This window comes from Nothoprocta perdicaria, unplaced genomic scaffold (genome assembly GCF_003342845.1).
Source record: "Nothoprocta perdicaria isolate Ctin4 unplaced genomic scaffold, notPer1 scaffold_0, whole genome shotgun sequence".
Classification (NCBI taxonomy): domain Eukaryota; kingdom Metazoa; phylum Chordata; class Aves; order Tinamiformes; family Tinamidae; genus Nothoprocta; species Nothoprocta perdicaria.
Window position 1 is genome coordinate 18,000,667 of NW_020454092.1, and position 13,510 is coordinate 18,014,176.

Genomic DNA, 13,510 nt, shown 5'->3' on the forward strand with positions numbered 1-13,510 from the left:
TGGTGCTATTCCCAAGATCCTCTTTTTTGGAACGCTGATGTTGTTTACATCTTCTTGATCAGACGAGAACAATGGTTTTCACTTATTTTTAAAGCTCTGTTTTTGCAAATTAAAAAAGCCCCTAGAAACCTTTGAGAATCCAATTAAAGTTACTCTTTTTTTTTTCTTTTAACTATTTGAAATCCTTAGAAAGATTCTTTTTCATTTCTCAACTACCATTTGAAACTTTTGCACTCCCAGTTCTATGGGTTATTGTTCAGCTGAAGGAATGAAAAGAATTTCATTAGATGTGTTTTGTGTTTCTTGATTAAAAATGTCACCCGAGGCTCAGTGACTTGTTTTACGTTAAATGGCTGCTACATGCTTTGATCATCACTTTATTAATTCTTTAATGAATATTAAAAAAAAATAGAGCACTARGCTTTCATATACGGAAACTGAATCTCTTTTCCAAGAACTACAGTATTTCTTACTCAAACATTTCCTTCCAGATTAAGGTCTTTCTCCATTACCCCGCTGCAGCCCAAATTACAGGAAAGCACAATAATTATATTGGAATAATATTGAAGAGAGAACAAGAAAGAGAGCAAAGCGGTATGTTTCTACTCAAGCAAATATATTCCAGACTTACCATGCACTTGTTTGGTTTTTCTCCGGAATGAACCCTCATATGAATCAGCAGTTTGTAACGAGCATTGAAGGGTTTATACCGGCGGACGCAGCCTGCCCAAAAGCAAGTGAAGTCCTCTCCTTTCCGCTGGTCAATGTGCGTCTTTTCTATGTGCCTGACCAGCTCGTCTTGCTGCTCGTACGTGGCACTGCAGTCAATCCACCGACAGACCTGCTTGCCGCTGCCGAGGTCCTGCTCGTCGCCCTCGCTGGCCTGAAGGGACTTGGGGGACACGGAGGGGTGCAAGGGAGGCAGCGGCCCCGGGGTCTGGCCGAGCTGCTGATGGAGATGGTAGGGAGGAGGCAGCCCCTGGTGATGCCGGAAAAGGTCAGAAGTGGAGGAATAATCATCGGCCGGTTCTTGTTTTAAGAAACTCACCTTCTGGGTGCTGTGCGGGGCGCTCTGATGAGGAATGCTCGTGCCATTCATCATAAGGCTGAGGTTTCCATTCTCCTCCACTTGCTGCATTTGGATCTGCTCGCAGTCCCCTCTGTCACAGTCAGCGGCGAGAGGCACCAGACATGCTGGAGGGGAGGGGATGCTGCAAGGGTTTCCGGGCTGAGAGCAAGACTGGGGCCGAGAGGATTTCTGAGCACTGTGATGGCCGCTCTCCACAGGATGAGAGGAAATGCCAGCTGAGTTAGTCCGCAGCCCATTCACACAGGTGACCAGTGACGTCTGCGAGGTGCGGATGATAGCGGTAATATCGATTCCTTCAGCTGAGGATGGCACCACGGAAAGGCATCTCTTCTTCAGGCTGCTCGCCTGCAGCCTGGCCGAGTGCTGCGGGGTGCCAAGTGACAAGGGACCCAGGGAGGAGCTATGTTCATTATTGAACAAGTACGTTGAAAGCGAATTTGTAAAGCTATTATTCACCAGGTCTATGTCCGGATGCAGACTACCGGAGGCTCGCAGCTCCATCCCCTCCGTAATCCTCCTGTGTGGAGACGCCTCAGACACAACCTTATAATCACTCAGGCACTCCTGTTTGATGTGCTGAGCCGGGTGGCTTCCATTCAGGCATGGAGCGGCAGCATCTCCCGGCTCCGGAAACCTGGCCGACCTGCAATACAGTTTCATTGAGCATCACTAACTGCCACAGCACTGATGATTTTTGTACAAGACACAATGTTTGCTAAGCCTCCGAAAATGATTTTTGTACAAGACACCTTGTTTGTTAAGCCTTGGAAAACAGAGGCTCTCTGCTGAATGTTGCCTCCCTAATGCGGCAATTACATCAAAAAAAACTGCAACGCTTCCCCTACAACACTTGTAAAGGCAGCATCATTTTACACAGGATTGATTTTACACAGTGGGTTACACACAGGAGAGACAATCTCTCTTCCACTGCTACRAGCAATTCATCAATCACAATCTAGGTTTTCAATGCATAATAGATTGGGCAAAACAATAGCTGAGAATGAAGTTTGAGTGCTTTGGGCATTTCTGAATTATTCAAATATCAGCGTTTTCCTCCGAGCACACTGGGAAAACGCCTGGGCATTCTCGTTCACACTAATCAGAAAAGGCCAGCTGAGTTTTGCTTACACTTTGGAGAGATAATTCCTTCCCTCAGTTAAAGGAGCAATGAGGAAACAAGGAGCGCATAGAAAGAAAATGGCATTTTCAACCAGTGGTGCAGAGTTTTGGGAGGTCGGCATGACTGTCTGCTTCTTACAGAATAACTCCATGCATCAGTAGAGGTTGGGGACTGGYCTTCTGGAGAACAGCTTTAGGACCTGGGCGTCATGGTGGACAAGCTGACCATGAGGCAGCAGGGTGCCCTCATGGCCAAGAAGGCCAACGGGATCCTGGGGTGCGTTAAGAAGAGCCTCTCCAACAGGTYGAGGGAGGTGATCGTCCCCCTCTGTGCAGCTCTGGTGAGGCCACATCTGGAGTATTGTGTCCAGTGCTGGGCTTCCCAGTACAAGAAGGATGTGGAGCTGTTGGAGAGGGTCCAGCACAGGGCTACGATTAGGGGCCTGGAACATCTGCCCTATGAGGAAAGGCTGAGGGAACTGGGCCTCTTCAACCTGGAGAAGAGAAGGCTGAGGGGGGACCTGATCAGTGTCTATAAACACCTCAAGGGAGGCAGCGAGGAGGAGAGGGCGGCCTCTTTTCAGTGGTGGCCACTGACAGAACTAGAGGAAACAGCCACAAACTGAAGAATCAAAAGTTCCACAGGAAYTTAAGGAAACATTTCTTGACTGTGAGGGTGACAGAGTCCTGGAACGGGCTGCCCAGAGAGGTTGTGGAGTCTCCTTCTTTAGAGATCTTCCAAACCCACTTGGATGCAGCCTGTGCCATCTGCTCTAGGTGACCCTACGTGTGCAGAGGGTTGGACTAGATGATCTCTAGAGGTCCCTTCCAACCTTAAGGATTCTATGCAAAAAGCTATGGAAAGCCCCACTTATATTTCCTTCATGAAAGCCTACATGGTTCTGCAAATCAGAAAAGGTTAAAAATCACTTATGTAGAACCCCTGGCAACTGTGAAAAGCAGCAAATGAACAAGAGCAAACAAACAAGTGCCAAAGTCGCCTTTATATGTGAGAATCTCAACCTGGACACCTTGACAACCGTCTCCTCATGAGCATATCCTTGATGGAGTTAGCGGCACCAAGACATGGATATGGAATGACCCCATGCAGGCTGTCCTGTCTCCAAACATAGGCTGAATCCTGGCTCTCAAAAGCAGGGCATGAATGAACCACCCCCCAGTGCCATTTCAGAAAAAAACCCCACTGCATTTAGGAGCCTTTCTTGCTAATATTTTCATCCAAGCAGTCAGTGTTTGGTTTGAGCCTTTTAAATGRAACATTTTATCTCAAATACAAACATTTATTGCGGATGACTCAACATGTCTTAAGACCAGTAGATGATCCTTACATCTTCCTGAAGCATGGTAAGGTTTGAGTTGTGCTTCCCCACACAGCGATGGCCAGTCTGGAAATACAAACAGCACAGTTGTGTGCAAGCAAGCTCTACATGAACCAACAAACCCTCTGCTTAGATCTTCCATATGTCTTACACTGGTATGAATTTTGTTTTTTGATGCTTCCTCCACAAAAGCTGGAAAAAGTCTGGCCATTTGGCAGGTCTCACATGACAAYACAGCAAAGAGGCACATCTCAAAGCATGAAACACAGTGTATAAAATAATGTGAATGTACCCAGGCAATAAACCGCAGAGCTGCTGAATAAACTGCACTTATTTTATGGCTTGGATGATTTCTCTTCTATAATTTGCATTCATCTACCACTAACATCAGAAGTTGGACCACTTCTAGGACTTCCCTGATAAACACTCTCAAAAAACCACTGATTAGAATAAAATAAAACAAAACAGAACAACCACATAAACTCTCAAATAGTCTCCCCATGAAATGAAGATACTCAAAAAATTACACCTATTTGAGGCACACAACTGGCAACACTGCAGTCACTAATGACAGATTTCTAAGCTCCAATTTTTCAAGGCCAGAAAGACTTGAAATAAAGAACTTTAATGCCACAAGAGAACTAAAATTCCCAACCTTTGATTGATATAGAATACGATCTTGCATTTTGCCACTGAAATTTTTAAAACATTATATTTAATAATTTTAGAGGTTTCCATAATCCATTAGTTATAATTTCTCCCTTTGGGTTTGCACAGTTGGTCTCAGAGTAAACTTAAAGCACCTGGTTTTGCAGATGGTGGGTAAAAAAAACCACACACAACAGTACTCATACTTTATTTTTTAACATTTCCAGAACCATATGTCTGTAAAATATATGGCATAAGCAAAAACAAAGTAAAAGCCTTTTATTGCACATCTTTGGAAAAGTCCAACTTGCTTTCTTGCAGCTTCACTACTCATGAGACAGCACGTTGTTCCAAACTCTTTCTGCAAAAGGTTTCACAGATACCACCCCATTTCCTATTTTTGTTCTTCTATATGAGAACTCTTCTAAATAACTCGGATGGTATCATAGCCTAGTGGTCATAAAGCCTTAGGCTAAATTAAATACAACACATTTCTTGTATTATACAAAGCTAACCAAATCCTTACATTTCAGCCTGTGATAATTGGAGTCATATTATTAAGTCTTATGGAAGGCTCCTATCCTGTTCCTAATCCACACGTGGAGTTCAGGTTGGAGTCTGGGCAGAGTATCTGCAGGAGGGCACAAATATCCCCATCCTGAGAAATCCTGGGCTCCCAAAACTCCCAGCAACATCAGTCTTTATTTCAAGCACAAGATTTTTCTAGGAATGAGGACAGTATTGCTGAGATGCTGGTGCAGTGATGAATGAGAGATGCCTAAAAGAGTGGACTTTTGAACAAAAGGCAAGCTAGAATGCCTTATTTCAGAAATAGAAGAGATGAGGCACCGAATTCATTCTTCCTATCCACAAGCCTTATCCCAGCTGTGCCTGTGTAATGTGAGTGCAAGTTGCTTGTGCAGATCTGCGAGTCCTTCCTGAGAGACCAGCTTTCTCTGCAGCTTCTATTTCCAACGATAGCTAGCTTGGCTGGGAGAATCCAGCTTTCTTCTAATCTCCTGCTTTTACTTTGTTGTGCTGAACCTCTTGTTTGCATTAATGCAAGTTTTCTGAACTCCTAGCACAATGTTGTCTTCCCTGGTGTATGGAAAACCCTGCTGGTTCTTCCCAGATCCTTCAGAACAGGGATAAAACTGATGCAAGAGCGAGGATAYGAGCAGCTTTGAGCGACTCCCCTCACACCCATGGGCTCTTTCTCCTGTCACGGTGCCTCGCTGCTACAGCCAGAGATCACTTTCCAGGTCCAGGGAACGCAGGCTCTCCTTGCCCTATGGATTTCCCRTCTCTGGACAGGAGCCAGACATGCATGGAAGGAGCCAGAGGAGCACGAGCAGGACAGAGCAGCGCAGGGAGCACTGGGGGACATGGTGACCTGCAGGGCAGCCCTGCCAGGTCCCTGACACACGGCACTGACAGGACATGGGCCCTGGAGGACGCCCTTCCCACCACCTCCCCTCACAGGGAACATCCATGCGCTGGGGACGGACCGTCGGAAGCAGCACTGCTGCACAGCGGGATTGGAGCCTCCGTGCAGGAACAGCAGCCTCTCCGAGGATACGAAAACAGCGCTTCCAAAGCGGCTTCTTTACGTGGTAATTGGAGCCAGAGCACGAGGCCAGCAGCACCACGCCAGAATGCTGCAGTTCCCAACAGCCCTCCGAGGAAGACAGCCCCGTATCTGAAATCTCCACATTATTTACAAAACAACCGTACGTGGCTGCCGTCACCGCTGTAAATGAGCCATGTGTGATAACTGACAGGTTTAAGAAGCTGGAGGGGAGCTCGGCTGCACATCTYGGGCCCCTTTGCAGCACTATCTAACCGCTCGGCCGCCTTGCCGCGTCGCTCCGCGTGGGCGGCCGGGCCCGGCCCAATAATGGATGATCTGACTGAAGGCCAACGTTAGCTGTGGGCTGACTCCCGTTGTGGGGAAGGAGGGATTAGGACCTCTCCAGTCCCACACGCATCTYATTCACAGACAGCACGCAGCGGCAGGCCCATTGCAAAACTCAGGAGCTATTAACTGAGAAGGGAAAAGGGGACAGGAAGGAGCGGGGTCGTGATTCTTGGATTAAGGCAGTCATCCCTGAAATACAGTTTCTGAGAGAAAGTGATTCAGAGAGACGCTGAAGGGGATTACAGGCTTTAGTCCGCTGAGGGATAAACGCACAAAGCCAACTGCAACCCCAAATCCTGAGGGAGTTTGGGGATGGCCGGGGGAGGTGCTCTTTGGTTTGTTTGAGTTTTGTGTTTGTAGGATGTGCAACATCCAAAGAAAGTGGTTCAAAGCTCAACCCGGAGGGCGTGCTGGAATTGATACCACCCTTTATTTCTGTCTGGTTCCTGACAGAACAACGTGCCAAGCAGAGTCTGCACCTTCCACCCCGTGCTCAGGTGTCTGCCCACTCCAGGCCTACTTCTCTCACACACCTTCTAACGAAGGCCRAAATCTGGGGAGGCAGAGAGCACCCTTGGCTGCCACTAACTTCACATTCAGCCCTCCTCAGTTATAGCTCGTATTCATAAATCTTCAGGAAAAGACCAAGTTTTCTGTTATTTGCTTGTCATGAACTTCTGGCATCACAAACTCCCTGAACAGAAATCATTCCAACTGCTGACCACCTTCCTGACCATGCTAAGGTTTTGGCTCTGTACCATATGTCTGGTGAACAACACCAAAAAAGTGCTAAAATTAGATGCTGTGCCTGGAAGGTCCAAAGAGCAGATCTGGGCATTGACATTACCCTGAAAATCTCTGTAAAATTCATGGGATGAAAAGAATATTAGCCAGGTGGACACACAAGCAGACCATGACCGATGGGACACATGAACACCCCACAGAAGGGACCTGTCCTATACCTTCTGGAAATTTCCCCAATATTTCCAAACAGTTACTTARGAAATATCAGAGCCTCAAGGATTTAGACTGTGTTATCCAGCAAAAGGGAAGGAATTAAGCYGATCACCTGCTACTTTTTCATGCTAGTGGCTCTCATGTTCTGCAGCAGACAATCCTTTATGTTGTTCTGGGAATGGGCACTGGAAGAGGTTCATATTTCRGAGGGTGGGTACTGTGATCCCTTGTAGGCAGGTATCTGTCATTTCCTCATTATAAATTTTACAAAAAGGTTTAAAAAGATCTAAGCAGCTTACTCTCTTCCTCCTTTTGTTTGCTCCTGCCCTAATTATCTTTGTCTCATAATTGTCCTCACTGACAGAATAAAAAAGAGTGATAACTGCTAGTCCCACATTAAGCCATAAAAGGGCTGGGAGGGAGCAGACTTAAATGCAGCAGTAACAGCATCCACCTACCTTTGCAGTAATAGCAGAAGATTTTGTTATGTGATATGAAATATCCTTTCAATCAGGCAAACAAACCAACCAAAAGTTCCTTCCACTTGCTTGCTACATGGTTGTGCATTCTCTTCCTAAAAATGCTGATGTTTGCATCTGCACATTTACCCCACAGTAAATGGAAAAGGGTAAACAAGGCATAAATATGTATAATAAAATRAGAAACAGCCAGAATTCCAATCCCAGATTTCCCTAGTCCACATTTCCTCTTGCTATGACTATGAAAATTCGGGCTTGATAGTTCTAGGCAGAGTTTGCCAATTATTCTAAATATCTAAGATAAAGGCTGTAACTTTATTGAGGTTTTCTTTTCTATAGCTCTTCAAAAAGGTCAAGATCATTCCATATTGTATTCCTTGCCAAAAAGCAATGTAATTAAAATAGATGGACAGGTTTTAATTTGGAGCAGGCTTCTATTCACAATGGATGTCTGTTTAGGGTACTTGTTTAAAATCTGGTAATGTTAAATTTGTAACAACAACAAAAAAATAATGGAGTTCTGTGTTTTCATATAATTAATTTATAGCAAATGTTTAAATAGAGATTCTGTTCATAGCAGATCCAACTACAGTATATATATCAAAACCAGAGACCAAATTTTCACATTACAGCCTTAAAAGCAAATACCAAGGATGTGGTGATATGGGAACATTGAGAGTGCTTCATTAAAGGAAACGCTGTAGAAATAAAAGTGGCACTGGTTTCCTGTAAGTTAGATGGTGGCAGGCCAAAGTGCCATATGGGARCCGTTGGGTTGGGAGCATCATCCCTGCCTTGCAGGCTACTATTTGGTAACAACTGGGCACTGGGATGGCTGGTACAGAGGAGGCAAGGCTGATCCTACTTAAGTCCCTGGCAAAGCGCTCAGTGACTTCTGAGAGTGCTGGAACAGTCCCCATGGGCAAGCTGTATCGCAGCTTCAGGGCAGGAGGCTGCAGCTGGTTTTGGCACTGCCAGGACAACAGGCTGGGCACACGTGCCCAACGGCTGCGCTTCACTCCCCGCATTGAGATCCTGCAAAGGAGCCTTGTGGCTCAGTGAGCATCTTAGAAGGACATCCAAAGTGAAGTAAAAACCAAAAAATCTCTTCCAAACGTAGCACCTCCATCTGGCCACAAGATAAAACCCAGGCAAAGGGAAAACACAGATTTATGCCCAGAGTGATGCTACTGGGAAATGACTGCAACAAGGAAGCACTCCCGAAGAGCAAAGTGTATCAGGCAGGGGTACCTTAGGTCCGAGTGTGCCAAGTTGAGCTGCCCAACATGCAGCAGCCTCTCACAGGACAGTGGGTGGTCTCGCATAAGTGGGCTCCCCGCATGGATGAACAGACCTTGTCTGCAGACAGGTACTGAGCTGTTTGTCACCTCCACGTCCATCATGTTCTTCTTCTCTGAGATCAGGTTACAATGACTGTAGCCACCGTTCACTGTCAAAAAAAAAAAAAAAAAAAGAAGAAATAATAATAAGCCTCTAATCCAGAATTGCCTATATTCATTACTACTTTGTATGTTGCTTGTTTCGGATCGCCTGGTAAAATTGTTGTAAATGACATTGCACTGGAAATGAAAAGTTTCACAATGAAGCTAGAATTAATTCCAAAAGAATTTGAGTCTGTGAATTATGGCTGTTTATYTCTCTCTTCAAGTTCTGGAATTGTTTTGCATTCCATATTTTAACTCAAAAAGAAATTAGTGTAATATCTTCCTTTCCTTCTGTGTATTCTGCGGTAGAGCCTTGCTTGTGCTAGATTTTGGGGAAGGACATTTTAGAAGATTATTTTTTAGAAGTCTTTAYTTTCAGTGAGAGGAGCTCTGAAAACTATGACATAAGTCAAGTTTTTCTTCACAGATGATTATTTTGGTGATTATGACTCTACATGGGCATGTTTCAATGTTACTGTCAGGTCAACAGAGCGAGAAAAAAAAACAAAACTATTTTTGTTTCAATGTATACATTTAACTGTATTTTCCAAATAAGCTGTTATTATAAATGATGACAGCGTTGATGATGCTAATAATATATTAATGGATTCTGCACTCTGTAACACTGGTGAATATTACATTTTACCAGACTTGGAAAAACAGAGTAGTGCTACATCAATATTCTCACATTTACATCCAGCAAATGATAAATGAGCTGAAAAGAGAGGACAAAGTGGGAGTTGTGAATTTATGTGAATTTATATCTGTATTGGTCAAACGCTAACAATTCCATTTAATTTGATTATTTATTTCATTGTCTTTAGGGAACCACTCAAATACTCAAAGATGAGCACATATAAAAGTATTTGTAAGACACTTAGCCTTCAAAGGTTAACAKAAAGAGTCACAGTAGTTATTTACCARCATTTTCATTACTAGATCTGAGTCAYGCTTTCAAAATACTAGCTCTCCCCYAATSTGTTTTCTTCCATGGTGACAAAAYGCAAGGGTCTCAGACACAAATGACAAGCATATTTGCTGAGGATGCCCAGAGCGCCCAGCAAAGTCGCTCCTGCTTAGTTCTACTTAGTGGCATGGTAGAACTAGCCACACTAGTAGAATCAGAGACCTGAAAATGGGTATCTAAAACAGGCTTATGCACCTTTGGGGCACGCTTTCCTCTCCCCCTTGCCTACAGAAGGCACCAAGATGATTAAACCAGATACCTCACTTTCAGTCAACAGTAGTTTRGTGAAACGAATCCCATTGACCAGCCATATGACTGAGCAACCATCATCCTCATCACGAAGTATCACACCTCATCACACTGCCCTCAGCTCTGGTCCTCCTTTTACTAAAGCCCATGTCGGGCACAACTGCTATCGTTTTAACTTTATCATTTGTGATACTACACAGAACATGTAGATACTTAAGTATAGATAATACTACATCATTACATAAGTATCACTGTATTCCGTTAATGATATTTTCATGACATAAGATTAAGTCACTGCTTTCACAGGGCTTCTCAGATCAAAGATGCCTTTAACATGAACCYCCTTTTCCTCTTATGTATAGCTGCGAACCCCACAGCTGACAAAAGGCAAGTGGGAATCCTGGAGCTGCTGTGGTCCTCGACCAGTATCTCCAAGGAGTGCTTGAAAGCAATGAGATCCACAGTCAGGTTTGGGGTGAATATGAATAGTGACCGTGGAAGAAAGTCCAGGAAAACTCCTGGAAACTGCAGAAATTGGGGAAGGGCTCTCACTGCACACAAGTCCATTCTCGTCCTCTGGGTGGGCTCCACGGCCTCCCCAGCTGCTTCCCCAGCACCGCGGCAGCAAGGAAGACCGTGGCAGATGAAGACACAGTCCAGGCAAGGATCCAGAGCCATGGAAAGGAGTGGGGACACGTGACACCCAAATTACTTGCCTCATGAGGTGTCATTGTGATATTTCAAGAACAGAATTCCCTGTTCCTAGCTAGGCTTTCTGTGTTGGGCTTATGCATTACATCTCTCGATTTTTGTTTAAAAAGTCAGAATCTTAAAAAACTGAAAAAATAATTTATATTTTTTTTCTACTGAGCTCCAATCACAATACTAAGATTTGTGGTAAGCCTTAGGAAGTGCAGGCTAGTATTACTTTATATACATAAACAGATCTTGTAAGATTTTTAGGAATTATATACGAGARTTTAATGAGAAATATAAATTTATACTTAAACTATACAAAATAGGCCATTAGCCTTTTTCATGGCGATTTGTGTATGTCTTTGTTATTTCAGATTAATATTCTGAGACCTCAATGCACAGATACTCTGCGACTGTTCTGGAAGGCTCTGAAGACACAAAGAAGCTCTATAAAYGCGCAGCATCCCCTGGCCAGCTCAAGGCAGTCAATTGTATTTGGTGGTTTTGGACCTAAGCGTTTAAGAATATCATGTTGGATGGTTTTCAGCTCACAGCGGGTGTTGGTGATGATCGGCGCTGTCCTGGTTGTAATTATGACATAAATAATTATTATATCCTACGGAGTYCACGACTCCACAGGGTTTTATTCCATTCCCATTCTGGCTTTAATCTCTGGTAATTTAACCCACTTCAGTGCTAATATCTACCTTAGCAAAAGAGTACAATAGTCACACGTAAAGATGACTGTTGAAAATACACTGTTCAACTTTTCAATGAAAAAAGCTCTATATACTGTTAAATGCCACAACACTGAAAAAGGTCAGTAAATCAGTCATACCTACAGTACCCAATTCATAGTTTCTCACTTTTTCTATCAGCAATGTTAACTGGACAACATTCAAGGTTCAATTCAAGGTATCTTCCCTCCAGAGCATTGTTAAATTTTTAAAAATGCTTTAGGTCTATAATGGACCAGTAGTAACAATACTTACCTTTTTCTTTTTTTTTTCTTTCATTTCCCAAATGATACAAGCATGAAATTCATTCAAGTCTTTTTAAAGACACATTTTACCAATTTTATCCCATTATCAAAACACAGAAACTTTAAGCTTCCCCTCACAACTGCAGTGCACATGGCTACCTGTTTGAAGACAGAGATTTCCTAGAATAACACGAACATTATCCCTGTGCTGTCAAGAACGATTATCTTTTCTTGTAGCTGTCAAATCAGAAAATGCACTTTCTACCCACAAAGGCACCAAACACTCATGCTAAATCCATGAAATTAGGTGTGCATTTCAGCCGGGACCTTTTCCTATACAAAGTACCTTAACAGATTTTGAAGCAAGGGCTAAAAATGACTTGCCCAGGAGCACCTCATCTGAAGCTGCTCTTCAGATGCAAGTGGCGTTATTCAGGTCTCCCTTTTCCCCCCACAGCAAAATGGAATGAGGAGCAGGAGCTTATCTCCAAACACAGACAAGCAGAGCCTGCGTTCAGCTGTTCAAGTGAGCAAATCCATCGCCTTCAAAACAAAAAAGATTTTAAAAGTATGGTTTACCCCAGCGTAACTGAGACCAGAATGTGGCCCTTTGACAACTGGCTTTTTTTGTACAATATTAATAGCACTTGCTGGCATAGAGGAGATTCCAGCATTTTCCATGTCTGGAACTAGGTCTCCATTGGTATCTAGGGGCCTGTAACCTGGGTACTCTCAGYGACCAGTACCAGATGAAAGGAGCCCCCCTGCATCCCACGCGCCAAAGGCTTCGCCCGGCCTTCTGGAGAACCCTCGCTATTTCATAAATCCATACACAAAACCTAATCCTAATTTACAGAGAGTAAATCTAATAAAAGCAGAATGGTTTCCAGAAGGATCTCATGGAGGCGGAATCTGTCAGTGTAACTTTTGTCTTTCTCTATTTTCTGTCCTGCAGTTTTGATTTATATCTTTAAGTGCTTGCGAAGGGAGCGGAGGAGGCTGATACAGTAGTGTGCGAAGGCCGCAATCAGCCAATTCCTTCCATATGAGTAATCATCTTCATTCAGCTCTCCACATCTTGCTGCTTTCATTCTGGGGCGAGTTTTCCTGATTTATTTCTTGATTTCTTTGTATAGTTAAGTGAGAATCAGGCCTGTTGATCACCGTAGGGCTACGCACCTTGGGAAGGACCATGCACAACCRGGCAGGGCCTGCAGAGCCAGCCCTGCATTTCTCACAGGGGGTAAATAACATCCAGCCAAAAACCTGCTTGCACTAAGGAAAACCTGTCCGAGCAGCAATGAAATCAATATTAAACCCAACCATCCTAAAGGGCAATATTTTTTTTCCTTCCGCCRGGAACATCTTGTTTACTGCTCAAGAAGGTTTCATTCCTACCGATAAAATTGACCATTAAGGCTGCACATAGATAAGAGCAAGGGCTTATGGAAAGGGTAATTACTCAACAACAAACACATGTTGCAGTGCTTTGGAGTTTACCTAATTAAGGACAACGAACAAATAACTGAAATGATGTATAACTGAAATTACTCACATTCAAAATAGAGATAGATTTGAAATATTTGCCTAGCATATTTAGTTATCCCCTGAGCTTTGTGG

The 13,510-nt window shown here is 43.8% G+C and overlaps 1 protein-coding gene across 1 annotated transcript in view; it reads right to left on the reverse strand.

Annotated features, from left to right (window-relative positions):
• GLIS1 (GLIS family zinc finger 1) overlaps window positions 1-13,510 on the reverse strand; it is a 168,478-nt gene that overhangs the window by 82,435 nt on the left and 72,533 nt on the right. The window contains exons 3-4 of the mRNA XM_026054095.1: window positions 8,803-9,001; window positions 632-1,733 (exon numbers count right to left, since the gene is read on the reverse strand). Coding sequence (XP_025909880.1) covers window positions 632-1,733; window positions 8,803-9,001 — 1,301 coding nt within the window. The remainder of the gene's footprint in view (window positions 1-631; window positions 1,734-8,802; window positions 9,002-13,510) is intronic.